This window comes from Rhamphochromis longiceps, linkage group LG23, assembly GCF_057381845.1.
Source record: "Rhamphochromis longiceps isolate RC_006_pf linkage group LG23, R_longiceps_female_GT1.1, whole genome shotgun sequence".
NCBI lineage: Eukaryota > Metazoa > Chordata > Actinopteri > Cichliformes > Cichlidae > Rhamphochromis > Rhamphochromis longiceps.
The window spans coordinates 5,104,122-5,131,231 of record NC_140578.1 but is presented as its reverse complement, the minus strand read 5'-3'; the positions used below and the strand labels follow the sequence as shown (position 1 = coordinate 5,131,231).

Here is a 27,110-nt window from a genome sequence, read left to right as displayed (position 1 = left end):
TGAACATTTGAATCTGACCAAGGTTTTATAGTACAAACGAATACTAACAGTTCATACATTCACCCTGAACTGGATAAGTCTGACCCTGGACTTGTAGGGGGTGCAAGGACGTAAATGTACACGACTTCTTGTGGGAGAAAATTGTAATAACTGGATTTGTTTTTAATAGCTGCTTATAATCACTTACAAGCATTTTTGAGCTCTTCTAGTTGACGATATTCGACTCAAAGAGGGAATTAGCAAGAACACAGCTGCACGTCATCTGGAAGCCTGGAAGTTAGTCTGAACTTATCCACATGAAAGCCGTGAAGTGTAATATCACTTCATTGTTTCCTTTTAACTGGAAATTACAATCAATACAATATTTGTATACTCTGGGCCACAATAGGAACTTAGTAACCTTAGTAACCATAGCTCATAAGTTTGAGCGGTTTCTGTCACTGGCCCAGTGAGTGCATTGCACGCACAAATAACGACCTTTGTGGGTCAAAAGACGTGTTAGACCTATAAAAAAAACCAACAAAAAAAGAAGCCAAGTACTTTGATATGAGAGGTAATTTATAACATGTTAGGGTTCACAAGTTTCAGTATTATTTTTAACTAAATGCATTATATTGAAAAAAAATGGATTCAGGTCAAGATACATTTGTGGGGTGGAATTTTTTGCAGTAATTAAAATGATAGTTTATCTGCAGAAAACACACTGAAATACACATTTCTAGTTGGACTTTGCTACAGATACTTTTTAGTACCTCTGGGATTACGCTACAAAAATAGCTAGATCACTCAAAGTAGTGGTTAAATGCATTGAGATTCTTGTTACACAAGTACTTCAGATATAGTGTGGGGTTAAAAAAAACAGAGGGGTTAGAAGTTGAGTGGGATGGGTTTTGGTGTGGACGGGGTCTCTGATCCCACACCTGCAGAAGAAGCCCTGTTTGAAGTGTTGCTCGCTCGCTCTCCCGGCTCACAGCGCAGATGATTGATGACACATCTTGAGCTCTGCTGCTTTCCACACATAAGCAGACAACATGCCAGAGAGAGTGTGAGGAGAAAAAATGAGAGTGAGAGAAAGAATTGTGCAAAACATGCAATGACAAGGGACAAGAAAAGAAAGTGTCACTTCAGACAGATTTAGTCACAGCTTACAGTAACTTCTGAACAGCCAGGCCAAGGACAAAACAACCAGACATCCATTTCCAGAGTCACGACATTCCCGACTTTTGTCCAAAAAACTTTTTGTTGAAACTTTTCAGGAAGCTGATAGTTTGACTTGCAGACTAGTCAGAAAGAAAAAAAACCAGATGAAAAGAACCACAATATCAACTTGGGTGTGTATTATCAAATATATAGCACTGCTGAGTGAGTGAGTAAGTGAGAAAGTGAGTAACAACTAAATGCAACATCTGTAGCCTGAACAGTGCCCAGAGGCAGACTGACTGGATAAAATCCAAACATTTCACAATCAAACTCACCGTATTCATTCTCTAAAGACAGCACATTAATCACAGAGAGGATGGAGTGCATGTATATGTGATGAGTAACATTCTGAACTCTTTGTGCTTAGCTTCTGTATATCATTAAGAGCACATTGGTCACCCCATAACGAGTCAGTGCATTCCCAAGTGAAACATAAAACGAATGAGGCATATTTTGTGTAGAAAGTAATGTAACCAGAATACTCTTCCTTAAATCTTGTCACGGGGACACTTTGATACTACAGTGGGTTGATCAGCATGATTTGGCAGACTATTTCATGTAATAAACAAGTGATAGTTAAGTGTAATTGTCTTCCTCATTCCTGTGGAGTCTGTTTGTACGGTTAATTCGGTGGCTTTGGTTCAAAAATAAAATTCTTTTTAACCTCAAAGTTAGAAAATCTCAACAGGAAGAGGTAATACTCATATGGGAGCACTGTCTGTGTTCTGTATCTGCAATTATTACGCAATATGCAACAATTCAAACCATTGCCTTGTAGTAGCATATTATTGTGAATCATATATCGCTGCGATCTGAGCCTCCACATGGATCCTGTGAGAAAATACGATGTACTGTTATGGCTTAGCCTATCAAGTTTGTAACAGGACACTTCACACCGCGTTCCATATTCTGTCTGTGTGCAGTGAAACATTAGTCTTGTTCACAGTCTGTCCTGTGTCGAGATGCTGCACGACTCACAGGACACTAGTGGTGCTGTACTGTACTTCCAAAGCCCAGATCTGGGCCTGTCAACCACTTACTGCACAACCTCATCCAAATGGTGTAACTTCAACACCCCCGCAAAGTAGACTTGATAATTGCTGCTTTTTACAGAGCTGGTCTGCTCACACTAAAAAGGCCCACAATAGGACAGGCTGGAACTGGGCTGAATGTGCTAAATAAGCTAATGAAATCCACCCACAGGACACAAGCCGGGCACGATAAGAACCTTTATAGTTGTGAAACTCGGCCAGGCTGGGAGGGTGTTAGTTGTATCTGTTTGTTTATTTGTCTGTTTGACAGCCTATGGCGTAGCGCTAGAGGGACTGGTGGTCCGACAAAGGTTATGTGTTAGCGTGGAGTGCAGAAAATAGAACAGAGCAGAACAAAGGAGGGAGAGCGACTGGAAAAAAACAAGAGTGAGAGTGAGTGTAGGAGAGAGAGACTCGGGGCAGGGATTGTGGGTGGTTGGGTAGGTGGTTTTGGCAATGCAGAACGGACTTCTTGCGTATTACTTCTGGTAAAACAAAGATATGACTTTTGCAAGAGCTCTATCCATTCACTGAGTAGTATCAGTTGTAAAAATTTCACCCTTTGAGGTCAGCGTGTGTAGAGGGGACACAAAATCAGTTTAAGAGCAACCTGTTATGATGTGCACTACTACTCCTAGCACTTTCACACAGAAAAAACCCCAGATAGGAGATAATAGCTGTGTGTGTTTGTGTGTGTGTGTGCGTGCGTGTGTGTGCGTGTGTGTACAGTACACACTGGTGATGAATACCAGATGCAGGCATTTCCTTTGTTGGTGCAAGCAAGTTCCGAACTTGCCAAATCGCCCTGCTCTCCTCCCACGTGGTTGAAAACTTCCACACACTCCCACACACTCTCTAGAATCCCAGCCCACTAATCCTCCTCCATCCTAGACTTAGGGGTAGCCAAAGCTGCAGGCTAATTCAATCTTGGCTGGCGCTGCATTGTTTTATATCTCTCCCGTTGTCTTTCTGTTCTCCACCCTTGGTCCTTCCACTCACACTCTTGCTAATTAGTTTTTCTCTCTCTTCTTCTGCTTTTACCCCCACGCCCCCCAACCCGACTTGTTTTATCATAAAAAGGACTTTTGTCTTCTTTCTTGTCTTTTCTTCTTTCTACTTTAGTTTTCTTTACTTTCTCCTGTTGTTTTCTACGCAGCAGCTACAGTGCCCCCTGAAGCTGGTTTTGCTTTGCAGTTGATACGCAGTAATTTAAGCACTGATAGCGAAGGTCATTAAGGGCCACATGATCGGGCTGGCAGGCTGCACAGAGAGTTGATCTCATCTGTGACGTCAGCCCAGAGATGTGCGCAGCAGCTTTCTCCGTATTACATTCTCAAAATAGCCCTCCAACCCCACTGACAACGTCATGTATTCCCGTCTCCCTCTGGCTCTACCGCCCCCTTCCCTCTCATCCCTTTCTGCAATTTTATCCCCCCCGCCCCCTTTTTTTCCACAACTACGCCCCAGTTTTCCAGGCTTTGCCACCCCCCCACCTTGCCCCGTTTTCTTCCTCCTCTTGGCCGTCTCGCGCTCTCTCTCTTGCTCTCTTTCTCTTTGTATTTCACGATAACAGCACTAATTCCATAAAAGTAAGGTCACTGTACTTTGTCCCGATTGGTCTCTGTAAACTTAAGGCTAGAATTTTAAAACAGGTTCCAAACAATCTCAATGAAGGGAACCTCCATCCAGACTTTCTACTGAAAAATCATAAAATGAACATGCAAATAGACGCTACCATGACCTCCCACTTTCCCACCAGAAAAAATTCAAGCATACTTTGTTGAAATCAATGAAATGCCAGCATCATTTCGGAGAAGAGGTGCATTTGGACACTGACTGCAGAATGCCACCAATGACGTGTAGTTAAATATTTACTGTGTATGGGTGGAAAGCTGGAAGCTGAAATGAGTCACACAGGGAAGGTTGTTCTGACCCTTTGTATCCACAGTATATAACTAATGATCAAAGGCGAGGTTTCAGTTTAACCCTATACAGGACCGTGGCAGCATTTGTTCAGGCATGACAGCTCCACAACCCACGCACTGGCTATCCTGAGACTGTCATTATCATATACAGTGTATCCTGAATTTACAGAACCAGGAAGGTTCTTTTTCTTCAAACTTTGACAGTCTGTGGCCACTGACAGTTTCAATCCAAGGTACAATAACAGGAAGAGGAAATTGAAAGGCAGGTGAAAACTGCAGTTCTATTCAACAGTCATTCGACAGGCAGACAGACAGACAGACAGACAGACAGACAGACAGACAGACAGACAGACAGACAGACAGATAGATAGATTAGAATTATGCACCCAAAAAAATACCATCAGATTTTGATACCTTATTCCAAAACAGTCTGATTGGCAAGTACTTCATTTTTCTGCATAAAAATGATTCCAAACACACTTGCCAATGCAGTAAAAGCATACCTGGATAGAAAAACAGTCATGAATCAGGTTCCCCAGAGCCCAGACCTCAACATTGCTGAAACAGTGTGGAATCATCTTGACAGGGTACGAAGGAGAAGAGTACAAAAGGCAGCCAACATCCAAAGAATAGCTTTGAATGTCCTTCAACAAGCCTGGAGAACTATTCATGAAGACTACTTAAATAAATTATAAGAAAGCTGACTAAGAGAGTACAGGCTCTACCGAACAATAAAGAAGATCATACTTTCAAGCTTGTCGGACTTTAAAAGCCATCCTTTCACCTCATATACTGTATTTATATTTATATTTGCAGATGTTTTAAAGAGTGACTCAAGATGTTGCACAGTACCACATTACTGATATCACATTGAACTCTTGACTACTTATAAAAAGTTTCCAGCTTCACTTGAACATTGCTCCCACACTAACCGATTTCCACTTCACTCTGACAGGGGAGGAGATGCGATTTTCCCAAAGCGATCACTATTAACCAATCTATCTGCCTCAGTCTGATATCATTTTAAATCACATGCATCAGCAATGCTGTTATATTGGGTTTGTGGGAGTTTTAAGAGTGGAACATGTTCTTACATTTGCTGCTCAGTAGCCACAGCTTGTTGGTTGCCTAAAACAAGGGATCATAAATCACTGTCAAGACACAGCTAGACAATGCTTGGCAGTAGCATTAGTCCAGCCCATTGCACTAACTGACTGCTGCTGGTTCCATGACAGCAACCAGCAGCAGTCAGAAATAGCCATTTAGGACTAGGAATAAGCAGAGCAGACAGAATTCATTAGGTCATATACGAGCCCCGCTGTTTGCTATTGCAGTCTTGTCTCTCACCAGAGTCCTGAACTTATTTCATCAGCATATCTGATAAACCTAATGACAACTAGCCTCACCTCACTTGCTCCACCAGTCCTCATCCTTGTCTGTGTTTAGTCATGTCTATTCTTTCTCTTTGATACTACTTGATACAGCCAGTCAGCCAAATATGAGTTCACAGTTAATTAGTCAGTTGTATCTATTTATACTATACCAGCTGACGTGTCTAGTGTTGACTACTGCTTGTTAAAGATGTGTTTATTGAGCTTCCACGAGCGTTTGTGAAAAAATTATATAATCAGACACATTTCATAGTGGGTTGGCTGTGATATGCCAAGTTCAGTGGCATTTTAAAGGGCAATTTCAGACTACAAATGGGGGTGGAGGCAGGACTTGACTGGTACATAGTACATGCCTATGAAGATTTTTTTTTTTTCTTCTTTTTTTTAATATAATCAGGATAGCAAGTTAGTTCAAGCCTCTGAATGTTCTGTTGGTTGTGAAATATTTGTCAAGTAGTATGAACAAAATTGTAAGCTGTTTCCACTCAAGTTACTCTGTGTGCTATTTAAAGAAAGAAATAAGTGGAAACTGTCTAAATCTAGATGTGACAAAGATAATCAGTATCATTAGTAGCCCTTTGAAAATAACCTTAATGACTATTCATAAATGTTTAACCTCTGTCACTGACAGAGCAACAACACATTTAGTAACTTCCTTTGCTCCAGCTTCCTGACTCTAACATTATTAGTGATTTTGATCTTTGAATTATAAGAATATCATAATCATTGACCATATTGTACAGTCTTGCCACATCCCTCATTTCTTTATAATATATTATTAATAATAGCCAGACTGTCTTGTGTAATGTATGTATTTAGAAGGTCTTTCAATGTTTTTCTTTTTTAGACATTTTTCTTCCAGTCAGAGTTTTGGGGGTTTTATTGTTAGTTTGTTGTTGTTGTTTCTCAAGCCACTTAACAATGAACTATGAATCATTCAAGAATAACTCAAGTGATGATAATGAAGATTGTGTGTTTAAGAAATAGGAAAGAAAATGCAGCAAACAACTGACACAGGACCCGAGAGATGTATCTGGACCTTCAGTTGATCCATCTACTGTGTACTGAAGTCTGAAGTGAAAGGGTGGCTGTCAAGAAGTAATGTGGAACAAAAGGCAGTCACTATCCAAAGACAAGCTTTGTAATGTTCTTCAAGAAGCCAGAAGAACTATTCCTGAAGACTGCTGGACAAATTACAAGAAAGCTCGCCTAAAAGAATTCAGGTTATATTGAAGACTAAAGGTCATACCAAATAGTTACTTTGAAGTCATACAAACTCTGTTTTTGCCTTATAAATTCATGTTTGCACATAGATTAATAAATATCGGAACCAATTTCCCATTTCTAGCTGTAAGTCTCCAGTAAGGCACAGTAAATAAGTGTAAAACAAGTCTGTTGTAAATAAGCTTATCTCATAGTTTCTAATGAATGCTAGTTTGTTTTTTGACTGTTGTAAAGTGTATATTTTAATATGATGTTAAAATAAAAAATAATTTATTTTAGTGGTGTATGTGTTCACAACTAACAAGCTGGTGTTGCATTTAAACATAGATGTCAGAATGAACAGTAAACTAGAGGTTGATGAAAGTGCTTAAATATTTCAAGTACATGCAGCTGTAACCAAAAGTTTACATCTGCTTATGATAGGCATAAATGTTGTAGTAATTTGGGCCTTTTTAATAACTTTAATGACTTGAGCTGTTGTTTTTCCTAGGTGGAATGATTGTACACCACACATCTTTAATGACTTTAAAAAGTGTTGGCTGGACAAGTTTACATTTATTTTGGATTTTCTCTAATCCACACAAGATCCAGAGTATACATACACACCCGATATTACTTGGTTAGCAAATTGAACCTCAGCCAGATGCTTTTGGTAGCCATCAGTAAGCTTCTGGGGTAATTTTAGTGGGATATTTGAGCACTCTGCTTGCCAGATATTAGAATAATTAGCTTCCTGGCACTTTGTGAAATGTACCAATACCACTAGCAGCAAAACAACCCCAGGGGATGATGCTACCACCACCATGCTTAACACTTGGTATAGTGTTGTAAGGTTTGAAAACCTCACCTTTAATTTTCCAAACATACCTCTTAACTGTATTGAAAATTTGTGGACTATGCATAAAAGCCAGCGCCATACCAGGAAACCAACCAGTTCAAATGAACTCCGCCAATTCTGCCAAAGGGAGTGGTAAAAACAAAGAAACAAAAAAACAGCCAGCATTTTTTATTACTGCCAAAAGGTATCACCAGATGATAATTAGCTTAGCTTAGACAAAAAACTGGAATTAACAGAAAAGAAGCAGAAAAATGTGGAGTTTACACATCAGATTAACATTTTTATGACTTCTGTTTTTGCAAAATTAAAGAAATTAAATATGACATGTTTGTAAATGAGCAATGAATGAACTAATACACGCACCAAACCAGAGAGCTTAGAGTGTTTCCACTCTAAGCTAACCAGTTGCTACCCATGGTCTAAGACCTGTAAAAGGGGATTAGTGTATTTTATCAAATGTCCAGCTATTCATTTAACATACTGGTAAATATGTGATATCAGGGTAAAAAATCTCTCTCTTTTCGTCAGACAAATATTAGGGGATGTTTTGTTAAATCATTCAAGGCTTTTTCATCAAACGTGGTATGTGCTTCTGCACTGTAAACCCTCTGACCTTTCCATAGTGATTCAAAAAGCACGTTGCCTATTTGGAGTCATGGAAAACCACACCTCCCAAGCCTCCACGTGTGGAATCAGTCACTAGCTACATTGAGAGTATGCCTGACCTGGGATGAATGCCTGTGGAACATGCTCATGCAGTAAGAGTTACATAGGCTGCAAGGTACAACACAGAAATCAAAAGCAGGATTACAATAAATTGGTTTTTGGTGACATTTAGAAAAGAGGATGTTGTGTTTTTGGATTTCTGCAGTCTACATTCTCAGTCATTGTTGTGCTGATCCAAATGCCTCTGGAAACGCAAACTTAGAAGGAACGATACTAGAGTTAAAGTGGGGAAAGGGTACAGGAAGGTAAAGCAGAAAGAGAACAGTAGCAGAGGGTCACAGGGAATTTACATGGACATCATTCGATTTGTAACAGTAACAGTATAATATATGTTGGGTCATACGTCAAAAATGACACGTCTTGTGCAAAAACTGTTCAAATATAAACTGTTTAAGCACTGTACTTTATAATCATGACACTGTTGTACTATCTCAGATACATTGTTTGTAGTCTGTGGTGTCATTACTCACTGACCATAACAGGTTTTATAGTTGCATTCACCTCACAGGTCGTGCTGAGGGCCAAAGTTGGTCTGTGCATGTTAGGGGATTATTTCTAGCTTCTCTGGTTGTTCAAGGTGGAAACTAGCCTGCTGGCATATCTTCCTACAGTGACTCAGTGTACATGCTTGTGACCGTCACATTGGCTACAGAAGCGAGTGTCAACCGGCACTGATGGATTAGCTGATCTGGTCCAGGTTCGAGGAAGACGCACTCATCGTGTCATCTAAAAAAGCATTTGAGATGTTATCGAATTTCTATCAGTTGCATTCCTGCTTTTGTTGTGCAAAGCTTACAAGGACATGAAGCTTGTGATTTATCCAGATAGGTAAAAATAGTACATGTATGATGTGTGAAGACAACACAGATTGGAAAGTAGTATGTTATCATTCCAAAGTAATAAGAGAGCACCATATCTGAAGTGTTCATTCTTTAGGAAAAAAATGGTGGGGAATTTAACTCCAAACACATTTGACTATCCTCGCTGTGTGGCATCAGATCACAGGCCATGTAGACAAACTAGCTAAACTTTAAAAAAAATTAAAGTTTGTTTTTCCTTTTCAGCCTAACTTGCATATGACTCAATGGATTAGCCTTCTTTACATGTACATGGCACATGCTAGCTTCCTTGCCAGTGCAAGTTACCACTTGCTAAAATGACACAGCTTTTTTCATTAAATCTGCATATAGGAAATGTCACATCATGAGTGTAGTTTAAAGAAATACAGTGTTAGATGGAAACTTTCACAACAGCACAGGTGGCAGAGCAGATGCAATGACATGAAGGTTTCAACACAGCCCAAGAGGAAGGAAAGGCAACCCGGAGGTGCTCCTCTGGTGTTATTTACACTTTGCCTCATTTCCTCTTTTGGCATGTTGTGCAGCCTCGCACGCACACACATGCGTGCACACACACACACACACATAATGCGCAAGAGTATAACTGTGCAGTTGAAAGGACAACAAATAACTAGCTGCACTTTCATGATGAGTGTGGTGTGTGCTCATGTGCACCAGTGTGTGAATGCATCCTCACGTGCCCAGGCACATCCACTAGATGTTTTGGAAAAAGGCAACAGAGCAGTTTAAACCAGCTGAGGAGAGTCTGCAGGAAAATGTGCTTGAAAAATCCCCAGGAGGCACACGACAGGGCCTGGCGCACCACATGGGAGTAAGTGATCTTAAGAGAAGGGAAAGTGTGTGATTCTCTCTAAAAGGAAAATTGCAGTCACCAAAGAAGTGACCAACCATGGAAAAGGACAGTGGAGCGATCTGATGATATTTGCACTCAGGGATCAGTATTTGGTCCCATGTTTGGGAAGAACTGAGTGTCTAGGCTAGGATTGCGGCGTGTAACTGGTAGCTTGTTCATGGCTACTCCTGCCCTGTGGGGGTTTTAGGGTGTATCATTACTCTTACATGAAATGTAAAGGTGATCAGTGTGTCTGCTATGGCAATTACTGTGCAATAACTAGGCTTCCAGAACATGTAAAGTAATATTATCCAACAATTCTTGTTGTAGTAATGTGGTAATCTTTGCAATAATTATAATAGTGATAATGTTTAGCTAGATGAATGCTAATATTAGATATATGAGTTAAGGCATACCATAACTCAGACCTCTATAGACTAATACAAATTATGTACTGACATAAAGCTTTAGCTTAATAAATAATACAGTGGCCCAAAACTGAGGTGAGTCCTGTCAACGGCTAAAGTCTCAGTATCAGTGATACAACCAGACAATTTTGATGTGGTTAGCAGACTGAGAATATAATTTATATTGGTGTGGCAGAGAAACTGATGTCTCTTTGATTGACCAAGTAGTCATTTTTTTAAACTTACTCTTTTCTACTTTCATCTTTTATTCAGGTACGACAGACATGTACACCATGGAGTATACAACAGTAAGCTTTTCATGCAGTCCTACATTTAAAAAAAAAAAGATTATGTTTAATCAATTTTAAATAGAAGGCTTGCTATTAAGAGGTGTTCATGTGGATACAGCAGTTTTAAAGAAATTACAATAAAGCCAAGAGAAGTAGGAATTACTCTCTTTAACTTTGTAACAACATTATTTGTGTGGGGTGGTCAGATGGTGGGCACACATTAGTGCTGTCCATGGCCACTCCTTGGCTCAGTCACTGGCCTTGCAATATTTCCATCCTTCTTGCTGATACCGCTAACCATTTGTTTCCTCATGAAAGGCTCAAGTTTTTGGTTTGGCAGCTCATAAACTCAGCGTTCACGAGTCCATTTGTCATACATAAAATCAGAAAGAGAAAGAAGCAGCTTGACTAGAAAAGCATATTAGTTAATATTTTTGTTTCAATTTTGGTGACTTATATATGTACACTTACTGGGGTTCTTCCACAAACTTCCTCAAACAGCAGTCAGACATGCATCATGTGTACGTCTGGGTTTTGTCGGTGATTTAGATTGAGTCACGAGAAATGTAAAGCCAGACTGGACCTAAAATGGAGCTCTTTTTTTTTTGCCCCATGACTAACCGCTGAGATTTGTCTGTTTTCAGCAGAGGCACAAAAGGCCAGACTACTAGCATCATAGAAACAATATATATATGTCTGTGCGTGTGTGGTTTAACCTGGTCCAACCGTTCACTATGAGATTCTGAAATCTTTCGTTTTCATCTGCACAGGTATACACGTTCAGGCTGTACTGTTTGTATATACTGTACACACAAGATGGGTCCCACCCAGCTGATGCACTCCCTTGTAGCATGTGACACCTCGAGTTAGAATGCCAAACAGCCACGGTCCTCACTGTCAGCAGGAAGGCAGATATTTTACACATCTTTCCCAGCGAAAGTGAGCTTCACATTTTCTCGTACAGACACGCACAGATGTGCCGCCTTCACTTTTTTCTTTATTCTTCAAGGGAAGATTAAATTTGCATTGCCTTTTGTTGACAGCTATTGCATCTTTTAGTTTTTATTCATGCATACTGCTGTAAAATGTGCATGAAACCACTCAAATCTGCTAATTAGAGCCTTGAATTGACAAAAAGGAAAGAGTAAATGTCTCTTTTCAGTAATGAGTAATTCAGTGAAGATCATCAAAGCGATGCTAAACTCGAAACAGACTGGGGATATGGAAGAACTCCAAGCTCAATTTAAGCAAATCTACAGCATGTTTTTGCCTCTCATGTAAATGTGCCCCACCTGGTCTGCTTTTAGTAAGTGAGTGCAGTTCTGAGCACAACAGACTTTTTTGTGTCTTGTTGCATTGGTATGGCCCAGGATGTTTCACGGCTCCGCAAATACAGCCTTGTTTTGAGTTATTTTTTGAATTCTTTAAAAAGAAAAAAGAAACCATAAGTGGCAGACCAGCGACCGTATCGTCCTTTTGTATACGCACTAATTAATCTTCTAGGTGCGTGTATGTGATACTTTTATACCTGCGTGTCTTTGAGTTGGCTGCTCATTTCTGTGTGAATATGCATAGATACATGCATGAGAACAGAAAAGCACTTTTTCCCTCTCCCACAGAAATACTCAGTGCAATGATTACCTGCCTTGCCACTCAGGGGGCCATTTGCTGTTACCACAAAGCTGATTATCTCACCTCTACAGCAGGCTGTGTTTGCAGCTTTGCAATTTTTCTCCCAAATGCCCACACTTCTATTTGTAGAAATGTTACCTAGCTGGCACAGGCAGAAATATATTTGTGTTTGTGTGGATGTTTGCGTCTGGGTGAGTGTTTGCGGCAGCGCTTGCCTGCGTGTGTGTTTTGTGGGTGGGTGGGTGTTTATGTGGAATGGAAGGCTGTAAGAATGGAGGAATGGATGACACAAACAGGGCAAAGTGGTGGGAGGCTGGTGTCAGGGCCCTACTCCCACTACCAGGCTGGATGCAGTATCTGACAGCTGACTGAGAGTCTGCAGGCCCCCTCTTTACACAGACCCACCAAAAGGTCAGCACTTCAATCAGCTCCACTCTCTGGATGCTTCTCTTTCTCTCTTAGTGCTGCGAAGCCTCAATCTGCCCCCTTGATACACACTTAGCCATGCTTGACCATATCTCACAGGTGGAAATTTTCAGGTTTCGCTTACAAGAATGTGTTTATGTATCTGTACCATTTAACAGCTACTGTATATTAAAGCTAGCTCCAGGGCCGATGATTATGCACACTAGATGATATGTGTAATTTTAGTGCACTTTGGTGTGTGGAAAATTGACATCCTCGTAGCTGGCTCATTGCTCAAAGCGTTTAAATTTTCCAGACCTTTAATTTCCTCTCGGTTCCTTCACAGGTCTCTCATTTGCCTCCACACATCAGGCGCTCTTAATATCCTGTATTCTGCTACCTGCTGCTGGGAAGGATCTACTTTCCAAGTTATCAAAATTGCAATTTAAGTACTAATTAATATAAGACTTCTGGTAACTATACAGCACAGGCAACATGAAAACAACTTATAAATAGCCTGTTGCAGTTTGTTTCTTCTGCTGAAGATGACTTCCTGTAAATGAATAATTCAAGCTGTGATGTGATACCTCTTGTATAAAGGCAACATTTGTGGGACTTTATCATAGTGTCTCAGTTGTCACTCCCCCTCTTACGCACATAACTCCCTTATTATTCACCTGATACATTGTTTTATTTTTTCATTATCGAGCCTGATAAATTAATATTTCTCCCAGCGCTGTCGGCTGCATGAATTATCATTAACACGATGAGTGAAATGTCAATGGTGGCGCATGTGAAGTGTGTCCCGTGATTTCATGAGGCTAATAAGAGCATCGATATAAAGAGAGATGAAGAGGGTTTGGGTTTGAGAGTCTCTCAACTCCGTTTCAAGTCTGATGAGGTTAAAGTCGCTCATGTCCCAATCCACAAAGCCGGGAACTAAGCCTGCATGAAGTCATCAAGGAAAATCTCACACCGTGTCACAGCCAGTGTGTGTCATGCTGGAGCCTGTGCCAGTACATAAAGAAAATCTTGCGCTTCGACTCTTTCCATTTGCTTTGTGATTCACCCTATTAGCCGCATTACTACAATGACACATGCTTGGACACAAGCATAAGTATTCCATGCTTGTTTTATGGGGTGGCACATTCAAAAGTAATTATGTTATGTCATTGTTATTCAATCTTATATTTGTTCTGGGCTTCTTTAAAGCTGCTCTTTTAATTGTAGTATCCATGTGATCAAACAGCCAAAGGTCCAAAGCAACATTCTGATAGTGAATTTAGTCCATAACTCAGTTCAACAAAGCTAGTGACTTGTGGACACCACCTAAGAGAACATGATAACCAGATCCTGGATAAATCGTAGGCAATGAAGGACAAGTTACTAATACTGAGACTATGACTTTAATTTATAAAACTGCTACTTCAGCTGATCTTTAAATTTCAGTAGGGATGCATCCACGGGCTACATCGACACATTCTTTGTGAGACATGTTTACTTTTTTGAGCCTGAGCCAAAAAAAAAAAAAGAAAACTGGGACACTCGCTTCATTAGACGAGGGCAAGAGATAAAAATGCTGTGCAGTCTGACATAAAGTGTGACACCAGATCACTCGCAGCTACAGCATGTTAGCAGCTCTACAAAGCTGCATGTATCATTAACTGCTGAGAGCGGTTTGCTCAGCTAACATGCTCCAGGTAAAGTTTACAATGTTCTCCAACTAATCAGACTGCACGATAGCCTGCTAACGTTTGCAAATTAAAAGTAAACAGAGCTACCGGGTGATGGGAATTGCATTTGGTTTGTAGATATTACATTTTCCCAACGGCAATAGTTAGTTGCAGTGCAAGTTTTTTGAACAACCAAAAGTGAAGTAATTCCATTCAAAAGCCACATGAAGAGCAGCAGCCATTCTTTTCTGATAAATGGTCTTGATTATTTAAACAGATTGTTACACAGTAATTCTTTATGAATCAAGCTGACAATGCCGTATTTCCAAACAACACCACTGCATTGGAGCAAGCACTTTAGAAATTACATCATTGCTAAACACAATGATTCACATGGGCTGGTCCCTTTTATTGCCACTGTGGTTGACTCAGTAAACGCAGCCCAGTGAGTTCTCCCAAAGCTTCCAGCTGCTTTGTGTTCGAGTACCACTCAAACATGACACCGTGGACTGTCATAGTGTGTATCATGTTATTCGCTCCTGGGTGCAGACAGTGCAATCTTTTAATTACAGTACGTGGCGATCCATGGGAGATGTGCACTGACTTACTATCACAAACCTGATCTGCTCTGAAACACCACCAAATGGCTCTTGAGTAAGGGCTCTCACTGGATACTCGTCGTCCTTTGTCAGTGCGCTGCACTTTAATGTTTCTATACCACCAAGCAGCACTTAAACACTTGGGTCAGGCAGTTCATTTGTGAGATACTTCAGTAGTGTGTGTAGCTGAGGAAGAAGTGAATGTTGTGAAACTCAAAATATTTCACTACAAACTCATACAGTAGAAGTTTGAAGCAAAACTAAAACTGGAAGCACTATGAACCAAAAGAACTGGTTCCTCATTTATAGGGCACAGCTCTCCAGACACGACGGAACACCCAGCTGTTTTAGCTGCACGACAGCACACGTCAAGAGAAACGAGTTCGCTTGGAAAGCACACTGTCTTTTTCTGCTTCACTTTTCAGCACGAGCAGCCTTAAAATCTCAGAACACAGACATGATGGTGCAGCTCTTGGTTTCAACATCCTCTATTATAAATCTGGAATTAAGAAGTGGTGGTTTTGACATAACCAATTCATCTTGTTTGTCTGAAGTGTTACTCAGATGTCTCCAAGCCCTGAGGCTAACTGATGAGTTTGTATATTGTTCATGAGTGTGTGTGTGTGTGTGTGTGTGCGCAGCTGGGATGAGAAGGTTTTGATGAAAACAGCAGATTAGAAAGGAGAACAAAGAGCAGGATGTGTGAGGTTTTGTTGACTGTTTCTTTTCTAAAAAAAAAAAAATATCATAATTAATCAAGCCAAGTAAAGTCTTCACAGCCTACGTCAACTCTGCTAAAAACAAATATATGACAGTTTTGAAATAAAATTGTGTAATTTGTCTTTCCTCATTTTTATTCTGTACTGGAAATGATTTATAAAACTTCCTGTTCCTGCTTTTGAACCTTACGCAGCAGTTTCACCATGCACATTAGTAATTATTAGAACATTTCTGCGTAAATACTTTTACTTGCACCATACTCACACTTCTTGAGAGCCTGCAAGAGTTTTGACATTCAAAATAAACCGGTTGTGGTTTATGCTCTGAAAGCCTTAAGTGGGCACGTGAGTGAGGTCAGCGCCTCCTGGAGTGAGTCTGGTTATGAAACAAGAAAAAGGCCCAGTTTTCCAATGAAGGGACACACAAAAAAAAACAAAAAAAAAACAGACTTTTCCTGGCTTAGTCATGTAAGCCTGAAGTCATCACTCACAACAAAAAAGCCCTGCCAACACATTTAAATGAAGCAACAGAAGCTTCCAAATAACTCAAACCCACACATGGGCAATGCAACAGTAAAATGACTACACTTTCAAATCCAGGAGCTACCACAAATATTTCAAGAGACCCTTTCTTTTGAGGCTTTACGGTAAACAATTTCCTCCAGCCTTATATGAAAAATATGACAGTTCCTTCCCTGAAACTGTGGTTTGCTGGGAAGTAGAGGAAAAATTTGATTATCCAAAACACTGAACTACCTATGATGTCTGCTGCCCTCAAGTGGCAGAATACATTCATTACAGTCATCAGTCACTATAAAAATGAATTAGAAAACCCCCACACTACTTCTTTTGTGAAGCACTTTCCACAACACATGACAACTATTTAATAATAGCATGTAATTGCAACACACTGCTAACTTTGTCTTTGTGCACCAAAAATACTACACATGTGCATTTTTGCAGCATGAGAAACCACCACAAACTCCTCCAGCAAGTAATTCCAAATAAATTTATTTTTAATTTCATCCCCTGTACAAAGTAAGCATGGAGTCTTCTGGACGCCGACGTGACTGAGCTGGAAACACAGATGGGCTGTCGATTTCCATCCAAACAACAGAAAAGATTACCTAGGAGGGAAAATAAACAAGAGCTTGATGAAAATAAAACCTAATGCTGTTAGTGGTCAGTAATTACCTGTTAACGTTTCCACTTTTGATATTATTAATTGTATGCAGTCCTGCATAATTATCCTGTTAAACCAAACAAATTCCAGGACAATAAACAGCTCATGTTAGAGGAGTTGAAAGGTCGTACCACAAGTCTACTCCAGAGCCTTGACAATGGCTTCATTGGCCTCTATGCCGATCTGAACTTCTGCCCTCGCTGCCTCGTCAGTTGTTCCAGCCAAATCAGCCTGGGCCTTCTCTAGGTTGGCTCTGGCTGCCTGAAAATAGAAAAATAGAACGTGTGACTATTTAAAAAAAAAAAAAAAAAAAAAAAAAAGCAACACTATAAGATAACAACCAAAAGTCCAGCTGCATATTTTTAGAAACAGTTATAGATTATTTATTTTTCCATCTTATACCACATTATTACAGTAGTGTGCAATATCAAATACACCCTCATCATCTGTGACTATGAAAATACTTCAAGACAGGTCATCACCCTCAAAAAAAAGAAAAAAAACATAATAGAGTATGCAAAACTCTAAATCATCCAACAAACCCCTTTGAGGATGACTGGGATGTCAGGATATCAAGATGGGGAAAAAAAAAGAGCTAGCCTTAAGTGAGGAGAAAGACAAGCAGGGAAAATCCCCACTGCCTCTTTGCTCTGAAAGCGCCATTTGTCACAGTCGCGATTAGAAACGAGAAATGCCAAACATAGCTGGAAGTTAAAGGTCTCCCAGCAGGGATTTGACACATCTGCTTTAACTCAACAGTGACTGACCTTTCCCTCCTTATTAACAGACCAGACCCATGTGCATTGTTACTCCAGAGTGGGAGGCGATGAGGAAAAATTAACTCATTTACTGCTATGAAGTCAACTTGACAGTGACTCTGGCACTGCCCAAGGTCAAAGACGCGACACCTTCGAGGCGAGTGCATGATAACGCAGCCTAGCATTAACAAGACTGACATTTAAAAGAGGACTCAACACTGACGTCCGACTGAAACGCCGATCTGATGGATAATCATCAGCTGGGAGGTGCTGAATGACCCAGCAGATCAAATCAGAAGAAAATAATGTAGCGTGGGATCAAAGGATGGTCTCTGCTGTCAAAGAGCACGATCTGGGTGGATAATTAGGAATGATACAAGCCTGAACAAATCGAATATATAGATACCCATCACAAAAACCTCATTAAAGCATAAAAGAGACAAAGAACTGACAACCCACTTATGAATACCACTGTGTCAATACTGGTGACACTGTTAAAGAGTAAAGAGTGTGAAAAGAAAAGGAAACCTATTTTAAAACAAGGCTTTCAAAGCTTTCTCACTTGCACAGCTTTTGACAGCGTTTTAAGAACAAACGACTGGCTCCCACCATTTGAGCTCACAGTGTAACACCTGGTCTCCTGACTTGCAGCTGCAAACTTTATTCATACACAAAAGGAGAAGAAAAACAAAACAATCTTTTATTTATCCAGCTCCATAAAAAAAAAAAAAAAAAAAAAAAGTAAAAATCCAAATAGGGCTGGGCCATATTATACCGTTCACGGTAATACCGGTATAATGTTAGGCAACGATAGGAAAATGAAATATCGCGATAGAATGGGAGTAAAACGCGCATGCGCAGTGCCTTTGTTTTCATACGCACATGGCCGATTGTTGAGTGAAACAGATGAACCAGAATTGGTTTGTAAAAATGGTGCAACTTCCGTGATGTGGAACTGGTTTGGTGTTTGTCCGTCAGATACACGACAAAGCACATTTTTTTGCAGAACATGCAAGCAGCCGTTGTTATTGTCATATTTGTCGGACTAAGATGCTCTTAAATCTGGGAGTAATCTGGGTCCTAAACTCCGTGTGCTTCAGGTCAAACAACACTGCAGCATCACTTAGAGTTAAAAACTGTCTAAATTCTTTCATCTTTAATAAAACGATCAGCATTGCTGCTTTACCAGGTGTAACTATGAAGTTTAACTTCCAGGCATCCATGAAAACTAAAGTTATTACATTTAACGGAGTTAGACGTTAGCAGGAAGCTAGCGGAAGTTAGCTCGCTAGTTTCGCTAGTTACCTAAGCATGATATAGCATGTTCTGACTGAGAGATTTCTGAAAAAAATCAAACGTACAGTTCTGCTATCACTTCCAACATAAATGAAGACAGGAAACTAAACAGCAGTGACGTTTGTAGGGTTACTGAAGTTGGGCTAGCTGGTATATAATGATGTGCTACGTGATCGCTAGCGACACAGCTATGTTAGCATAACATAAGCAGTGAAGCTGGAGGACGAACACTAACACTTTTCCACTTATAAAAGTTAACATGAAGGTTCTTCATGGTTAGAGACAAATGCAATCGCATGGCAGGATGTTGTAAACGGACCAAACTTCAGTCAGGAGAACAACTGAGATAATCCATCCACAATATGAGGTTAGTCATTAATAGACTGCAACAACATGGGAATAGAGCAGCTGCCAGAGAATTCAACATTAATGAATCAATGGTACAGAAGTGGAGGAAGCAAGAAGAATGAGTTTAATAAAGTTTGATTTATCTGACTGCTTTGTTTCGCTTAATGTGCCTTATAATCCCGTGCACCTTATGGTCCGAAAAATACATACTGCACACTGCAGTTTAATGTTGCAAAGCACTTCAGTGGATATTATACATGGTTATGCTCAGGATATGTCAGCCCATTTCTACTGGAAATGCCTTTTGGTTAAACTTTCAGCAAGGAATTTGCATTTGCACTGTTACATTTTTATAAAGCTTTAATGTACATAAAAACCAGCTTCTTGTTTAAGTGAAAATAAATGGAAGGTTGTCTTTTTGCGCTAGTAATGTTGTGGAGTTGTATTTTGTCTCGCATCAATTATATCGTCGGTTATATCGTTATCGCAAATTTTCAAATATATATCGTGATAAATATTTTTGGCCATATCGCCCTGCTCCAAATCCAAAGTCAAACAGAAAAGAGCTGGTGAGGATTACAATGCTCAAAGACAATTCAGGTACAAAAATAGCTGCTGCACAAAATCAGAAGCAAAACTCAAGAGTGCAAAAGCAATTCAGAGTGTAAAGAAATAGCAAAAACAGCAACCTGTTCATTTAAACAACTTATTTAAGTTCTAACATCTAAATAAACTGTTAGAGCAGGCACACATATTTGTCTTCAATGAAACCAATTTCAAAAAATACTGAGTGAATTAACACCAGAGCACAGAGTGATCATACAGTTCAAACATGTGGGGGGGGGGGGTTATATTGTGAATAGGGCTGCCACGATTTGTCGACTAGTCACGATTACGTCGACTATCAAAATCGTCGACGACTGATTTAATAGTCGACGTGTCGTTTGAAGCTTTGTAAGATCGCAAAAGACGCAGGAATAATAGCAGGATTTAAGAGTGTAATAACGGACTGAAACAGAAGATGGCAGCACTGCACGTACAAGGATTCCAGCTGCCGTTAAACCCCGAAGAAGAAGAAGTAGCTGTGTCCCAGAATTCACAGCGCGGCCCAGCTTAGTTTCCAACAATGGCGGTAGCTAGTTAGTTTTAATATTACTCTTATTATTCTTTCTGGGTCACAAAATAAACGTTTAACATATTTTCAGGCGAGAATGTAGCTGTGTAAACCTCAAATATCGGCTCAGTTTATCAGGACACCACATATTTTCAAAAGCGCTCCGACGTTTTCGGAGACGTCTGTTACCCACTAGCTCGATAGCTAGCCGGGGGCTAGGTCACTAGCGCCGTGAGAACACCGGACTCCCGGCAAATTGTTTTCAAACCCACCGCCGTCTTTCGCGACTCAGGTTAAATATATATGAGTCACTTAGATAAATTAAAAATGTTGTTGTTTGGCTTTTTTTTTTTTCAGTATTTTATTTGTTCCTGAGTAAATCGGTTTGGCTGAGATTAAAGTTATAGTTTTTACACAGCTGAATAAACATCAAGCAGACAGCTGATTATCAGAAGTGTGAGATGCTGGAGAATTTACTCCGGTGTCCTGTTATATTTTAGATAGCAAGGAGTTTATTAAACTTTACCGAAACAATCTGCAAATTTCATTAAAATTGAATAAACTATCATCTTGTCTTTATTTTTAGTTAGCACCTTAAAAGCTTAAAGCTTTAAGCTAATGATAGTTATATAAGCTGTAGTTTTACGTCCAGTGGATGATGATCGGATTAGTCGACTAATCGCAAAAATAATCGGTGACTAGTCGACTATCAAAATAATCGTTTGTGGCAGCCCTAATTGTGAAAAAGCTTGATGGGAAGGCAATTTAATGAATACCAATTATTTGTGTCGGACTGAATCTCAGTCCTTATACACAAAGGCTGACTTTATACTCATTACATGCCACAAACATTGATCATTTTTATTTATAACTTGTTAAAAGTCTGAGATATGAGGGGAGCAATGCACCTATTGGATAATTGGTCATTAAAGTAAATACAGAGCTGCGGATTGCAATTATAGGATCACCTGTGCAATGTCACACAATCAATCAATGAAGCTTCTTTAAATACTGACCTTTGGGAAATCTTGTGAAGCTCAATATGAGCTGGTTTCATAATGACCCTTGCTTTTGTGGCATTTATTATTTCAAAGCACAACATTTACCCATTAAGCCACTGACTGACGTTTTCCCATTATAAAGACCACCTACGTGATACAACACATTACCTTTATCTGTTTCATTCTGCAGACTTCTTGGTGCACACAGAAGTATCCTCACTCAGCTTCCCAATCGAATTTCAAGTCAATTATTGCATTATCTTCTTCAAGTACCAAATCACAATGCGAGTCACCTCGAGGCACTTTACACAGCATAGTGAAGAGCTTACAGTGCTACAGCAGGAAACTCCCACAACACTCTGCTGAAACAGAGTAATGGAGGGCAGATACTCAGCTCAGTGGAATAGCACAAACCATACCCTTCAAGGCTTTTTCTTTGCACTGTGAATGAAATGTCACAGTGAAGGTCACATTTAACATGACGCTTTCTATCATACGCATTCTTGCATAAGTGTAATTTCTCTTGGGTACATTTGTGTACACTGTGTGCTAAAATAGTCATTCATTGATGTGCAGCTAGAGCTTGAGAGATGGGGATAAAAATGGTAACGGTATTCAGACTTGTTCAGTTTTGGAAAACTAGTGCATTATAGCATATTATATATAAGGAGAATTGAATCTGGCTTCATTAATCTGCACTCAGTAATGTAGAATACCAAAATATTCTAGGGTTTTTTCCCCCTTTCAAATTTATATATAATTAAAAAAAAAATCAGGATGAGCCTTCTGTTGATTGGACAAAACTGTGTGTATGTAAGGCTCCCACAGCTTTAGTCCAGCATAAAAATCTAACACTAAGTGAGACCAATTCAGATCGATATTAAAGTAGTCAAATATAGAGAGGCCCTTACAGAGAGCTAACAGAAACTGGTTCACCTATCAGGATGCAACTTACTCAAAAAAGTTGAGAGAAGAGTGGATTTAGGACAAGTGACTGAGAAGCCCAACCAAAGCTCATACTTGAACCTCATAAAAGATATGTGAAGAACCCCGAAAGTGACAGTTCATAGTAGCGTTTGGCCATCTGCTCCATGTTCCAATTGTCTTGGTATCACCCAGGGTGCCAGAGGAGGTTAACGTACCCATAATGCACATGTGGCATAAACACACGTACATATAGAACAAGTTTACATAGAGTGATGAATTATTTAGTATTACAGTAAACAGATAACATACATGGACTTAATACTATTGAAGCTGAGCAGCTGCAACAGTATCACATCTTAACATTTGCTGGTTCTTTGCCGTTTTTTCACCTTAGACCTGTAGTTCTACATCATCCAGTTCTTTTCCATGTATAAAAATCATCTCACCTGCACCTCTTCACGCTGCATCGTCCCCTCCCGACACACAAAAGAATTTTTCCAGAGGGGGAAAATTGAAGATGATGAGACTAACAACTAGGGATGGGTACCGGTATCGGTTCTGACATAAACGGTAGTAACCAGACCGAAAAGCAGCGCACATTTCGGTGCTTTATTTCGGTGCTTTTTTTTCCTGAGCTGTGATACACTTTAGATTCTAGCCAATCATTTTACGTTTCCGAGGATAGTAGGCGGGTCCAGGTACGTACGTTCTTTTAGAGCAGAGCTACAGATTAAAAATGCCCAAGGCGAAGCAGTCAAAAGTCTGGCTGTACTTCACAGCAAAAGATGCAAACTCAGCAGCCTGCAACAAGTGCTTTAAGCTGATACTGTGATACTGTCAAAGGAGGTAACACCTTGAATCCGATGAAACACCCGGCGACGCATAGCGGTTTTTTTAAAAGCCGAAAAATGCGCTGTATTTGATAGCTTGCTGTGAGACCTCACATCGTGCACATCTACTGCGGGTGTGGTAACTGTTATCGGACCCGGAGTTAGCAACATCCCCCAAAAACCGGACAAGTACAGTCCTGGCCCCTAGCCCTGCCAGTGTAGCAGAAATGATGACGGATGATGATGGCAGCAGCAGCCGTTCTTCTCTGCGTGAGTAGCTTAATGTTGTTCGTGTATAATTTACGTTGAGTAGGCTAACCATGTTATTAAATTAATGCATGTAAGGTGAACTAGCAAACATCATCATAGCTACATGCTGCGGTCTTCTTGTTTGATGGCAGATACTCCCTTCACCCTGGCCAAAAAGGCTAAAATGACCAAAGAAAAAGTGGAAAACATGAGAGGTTTTTGGACAAAGTTTGTGTTTTTTTCCATTGTTTAAGCACTGCTTCCAGCCAAGAGTGATACCATATATGCCCTCTAGCTGCAGAAAAGGCTAACATTGTTATCTTTTTACAAAAAAAACTGCTGAACATGAGAGGTTTTTGGACCAATTTTGTGTTCTCCATTCTTTAAGCACCGGTTTGAGCACCGTTTAAGCACCGGCACCGTTTCAAAAGTACCGGTTTGGCACCGGTATCGGATAAAACCTAAACGATACCCATCCCTACTAACGACTATTATGCTCAAATTCAAACCACCAGTCAGGAATCTCCTCCTGTTTTCTCTCATTTGATAATAATGAGGGGTCAGTGTAGCAGCTCCACACACATTAATTTCAAAGTTCACATTATACTTACTGCAATGTCCAGCTGATCGAGGGGAAAAGCTTCCTCGGCAAGCAGTTGCACAGAAGAATCCGCATTGACCGTTACGGACCCACTGCTCACTGTGAATATATACACGCACACACACACAGTGTAAGTATCCACATGGAATTTGTAGTCACCTCAACTACATATGTACCATTATACTCAATGCAGTGTGGAAGAGCCCCATAGCATCCCTGATTCTTACAATTTTCTCTCGACCAGTTTTAATCACCTCACCAGATTCTCAAATTTTTAATCCCATCATACAATTAGCTGGTTTATCTATAATTGTAACGTTCTCCTCAGGTGTAATGTCAGCCAAGTGCACTCCCACATTAATAGTATTTTGTTTAGATGTGATAAAACACTTTGTTGTTGTTTTTGGCATCAACAACAGCCAAAAAGGAAAAAAGGAAAGCAGATCTTTACCCCCCCCCAAAAAAAAGAAAGTGAACATGGTTGACTGTAGTGCGGCACAAGTTGCTTTCCCTTTATGCTGGACGCAGGCTACAAACCGCTTCATAGTAGACAGCCTGATAGTGTTTTGTTAAATGCTCACACTGTACAAAACAAGTGATCTATGACCAGTGGGTAATCACAATAAAGTGTAAGCCTTCACTGTAGCAGTCATTAATAACATCATATTAATTCGATAAGATGGTAGTTCTTCCACCGAGAGATTCAGTGTTACTGGGTGCAATAGTGGAGATAAAACTGTATTATTGCCACAATGGTTAATTTAAAACCACTAAAGATTAAACAATGGTCATTATATCTGGGCATCTGTTAATTCTCTTAATTTTGTACTTTTGAGATAATTTTCTTTTCTGCTTCAAAAAAATGAGACTAAAACCAAAATAAATTTATTACTATGACTACAATCTCTCTCTCTTTGATTGGATAAGTAGGATCTTGATCCTTCTTTGTGGGTCTGTCTGCAGTCATTCACTCATTTTTCCAAAGGAAAATCTTACCGAAGTATTTGGCAGAAGAGCCATCATCATTAAAGACTGTGACAACACCAGGCCGGAGCACCTGCAGGGTGGGTACGTGGGCAGGGAGGATACCGAATGCACCGGTAAGCGTGGGGACATCCACCTGTTTCACACTGGCCTCTTTGAAATAAACCTGCAACACACAATAATAACACTTTTAAATTAAAAAAATAAATAAAATGAAACATTACACCACCACTTTAACAGAGAGCTTCAACCCACATTAACTGCAAACAATTAAGTAAATATCCAGATGCAAAACTAAGAACCAGACTTTTGAAACGATCAGTGCATCACAATAACCACAAGTCTTTTTAATCCATATTAACGCATCATGATATAACAAATTTGTCTTTGCGCTTGACTTTACCTGTTGGGTCAAAAACATTGTTTATTCACATTCAGAATGTGAAGTGAACTGCACTGACAAGCTCGTCCCACCGACATGCACTTCAAGGTTACAGTTTAGTATTTAAAACACAAGGGCTCCTTAATAGTGTCACTGAAACTTATTGCACTCCTAAAAAATGTAAATGTGTTTTTAAAAAATGGATCCGGAGTCTTAAGTAACCGTGAAGAGAGCAATGCTTTGTAAAGGACCACACACTGCTTGTCAAATACGGTGAATGACGGCTAGGCTAGGCTACACCAGCTTAACCTCCAAACACAAACGCTAATTTAAATGCAACCGTGCATGTACTGCTCGGGGACACAGCGAGGCCAAGGACCGGCACCAATCTGTTACACGACCCCAAAGGTGCCATTTCATTAAAAAAAAAAAAAATTCATTCGGTGAGCCGATTAAGCTAGCTGGGCCTGAGAAGCCTAGCCGTTATCGTTAGCCTAGTACCTGTGTTGGTGAGGCGAACGTGAAGGACATCTGCGGGGCACCGGAGGCGGCCTCGGCGTAGCAGCGAGTCTGCCTCAGCACAGGCAGAGCACGGCGGAGAAATCTTGCTGCCATCATCCTTGAAAATGTTATTTTTGTGAAGCACGAGTGAATGACAGGGATCCCCAAGCCCTTGCGTGAAGGCAGTCAGTGTGCGCTTGGTAGGACAAGGACGTCGGGAGGCTACCCATCAGGCTTTGCTGCGACGTAGAGGATGCAGGGTAGTGTAGTCTTGGGGGGGAAAAAACAACAACAACAAAAAAAAAAACCCAATTGCGTTAACAAATAAAGGTCTCCCAGTTTATCCATCGTTTAAAAATACTTTGAATCACCTCCTTAGTCCCGTATGCTTTCAGTTCTAGTTGGGTAAGGTACCCTGTCTTTTACTATGCAGTAACACACAGTAAAACAGATTTATTCGGTTTGTTTTATTTGATTTTTTTGTAGTATATTTGTTTACTGTTGATTTAGCACAGTCAATATGGTGTATATTTAGCATAACATGTATAGAACTGGGATAAACTGAGGTTGTTTTGAATGTGCTAAATGTGTATTTCAGCCTTTCAGCTGGTATTCTTGCTGGAGTTACTCGGGGAAACATTTCGAGATTGATTGGGGAAGAGTGGTTAATGTGAGAAAAATAGTGTTTTCCATATTTACTCATTAATAAATATATTTATCGTTCAATATTGTTAAATATATGCATCTATCAGTATTTATTGACAAATAAATGTAATCCCCATTGCGTCAGGAGATGGCGCCAAACCCCTGTAAAAAGCCTGCAAACCGGTGTGTCGCCAGTAAACGCCTGCCAGTGTCTCTGTGTGTTTTTAATGTCAAACATATTTACATATATTGATATACAGAATGTAGTCAGTATGATTTATGAAGGGTTATACATAAAATTAAATAAAAATGGGTCGGTCGTTTTGTAAGTATCTTAATGATCCTGCATTAGTTTACCTCTGTGTCCTTGATTATAATATATCCAGTCCTTTTTGGCCACTATGATATCTTCATAGAACTGTTATGTTATATTTTTTGGAATTTGTGCTGCCCTCTTGACCAGGTAGTTCTAGAAAAAACATATTTGCAGTGTCAGTGAGACTTTTATCTGGATATATGAAAGTCCCTTTGCTATAAAC

The 27,110-nt window shown here is 40.0% G+C and overlaps 1 protein-coding gene across 1 annotated transcript; it reads right to left on the bottom strand.

The window, feature by feature from the left end:
* Positions 1 to 16,747: 16,747 nt before the first annotated feature.
* atp5f1d (ATP synthase F1 subunit delta) lies at positions 16,748 to 26,159 on the bottom strand. The gene is made up of 5 exons (XM_085397303.1): positions 25,927 to 26,159; positions 25,056 to 25,209; positions 24,070 to 24,158; positions 17,067 to 17,196; positions 16,748 to 16,879 (listed from the first exon to the last, which is right to left on the bottom strand). The coding sequence occupies exons 1-4, from the start codon at positions 26,041 to 26,043 to the stop codon at positions 17,074 to 17,076; spliced, it is 483 nt and encodes a 160-aa protein (XP_085253429.1). The 5' UTR covers positions 26,044 to 26,159; the 3' UTR covers positions 16,748 to 16,879; positions 17,067 to 17,073.
* Positions 26,160 to 27,110: the final 951 nt, after the last annotated feature.

Excerpts from the sequence above, each read along its gene's own strand:
- atp5f1d (XM_085397303.1), bottom strand. The coding sequence starts at position 26,043 with ATGATGGCAGCAAGATTTCTCCGCCGTGCTCTGCCTGTGCTGAGGCAG. Across the intron at positions 25,210-25,926 it reads CGTTCGCCTCACCAACACAG|GTTTATTTCAAAGAGGCCAG; the intron begins GTACTAGGCTAA and ends TGTGTGTTGCAG. Across the intron at positions 24,159-25,055 it reads CTCTTCTGCCAAATACTTCG|TGAGCAGTGGGTCCGTAACG; the intron begins GTAAGATTTTCC and ends ATATATTCACAG.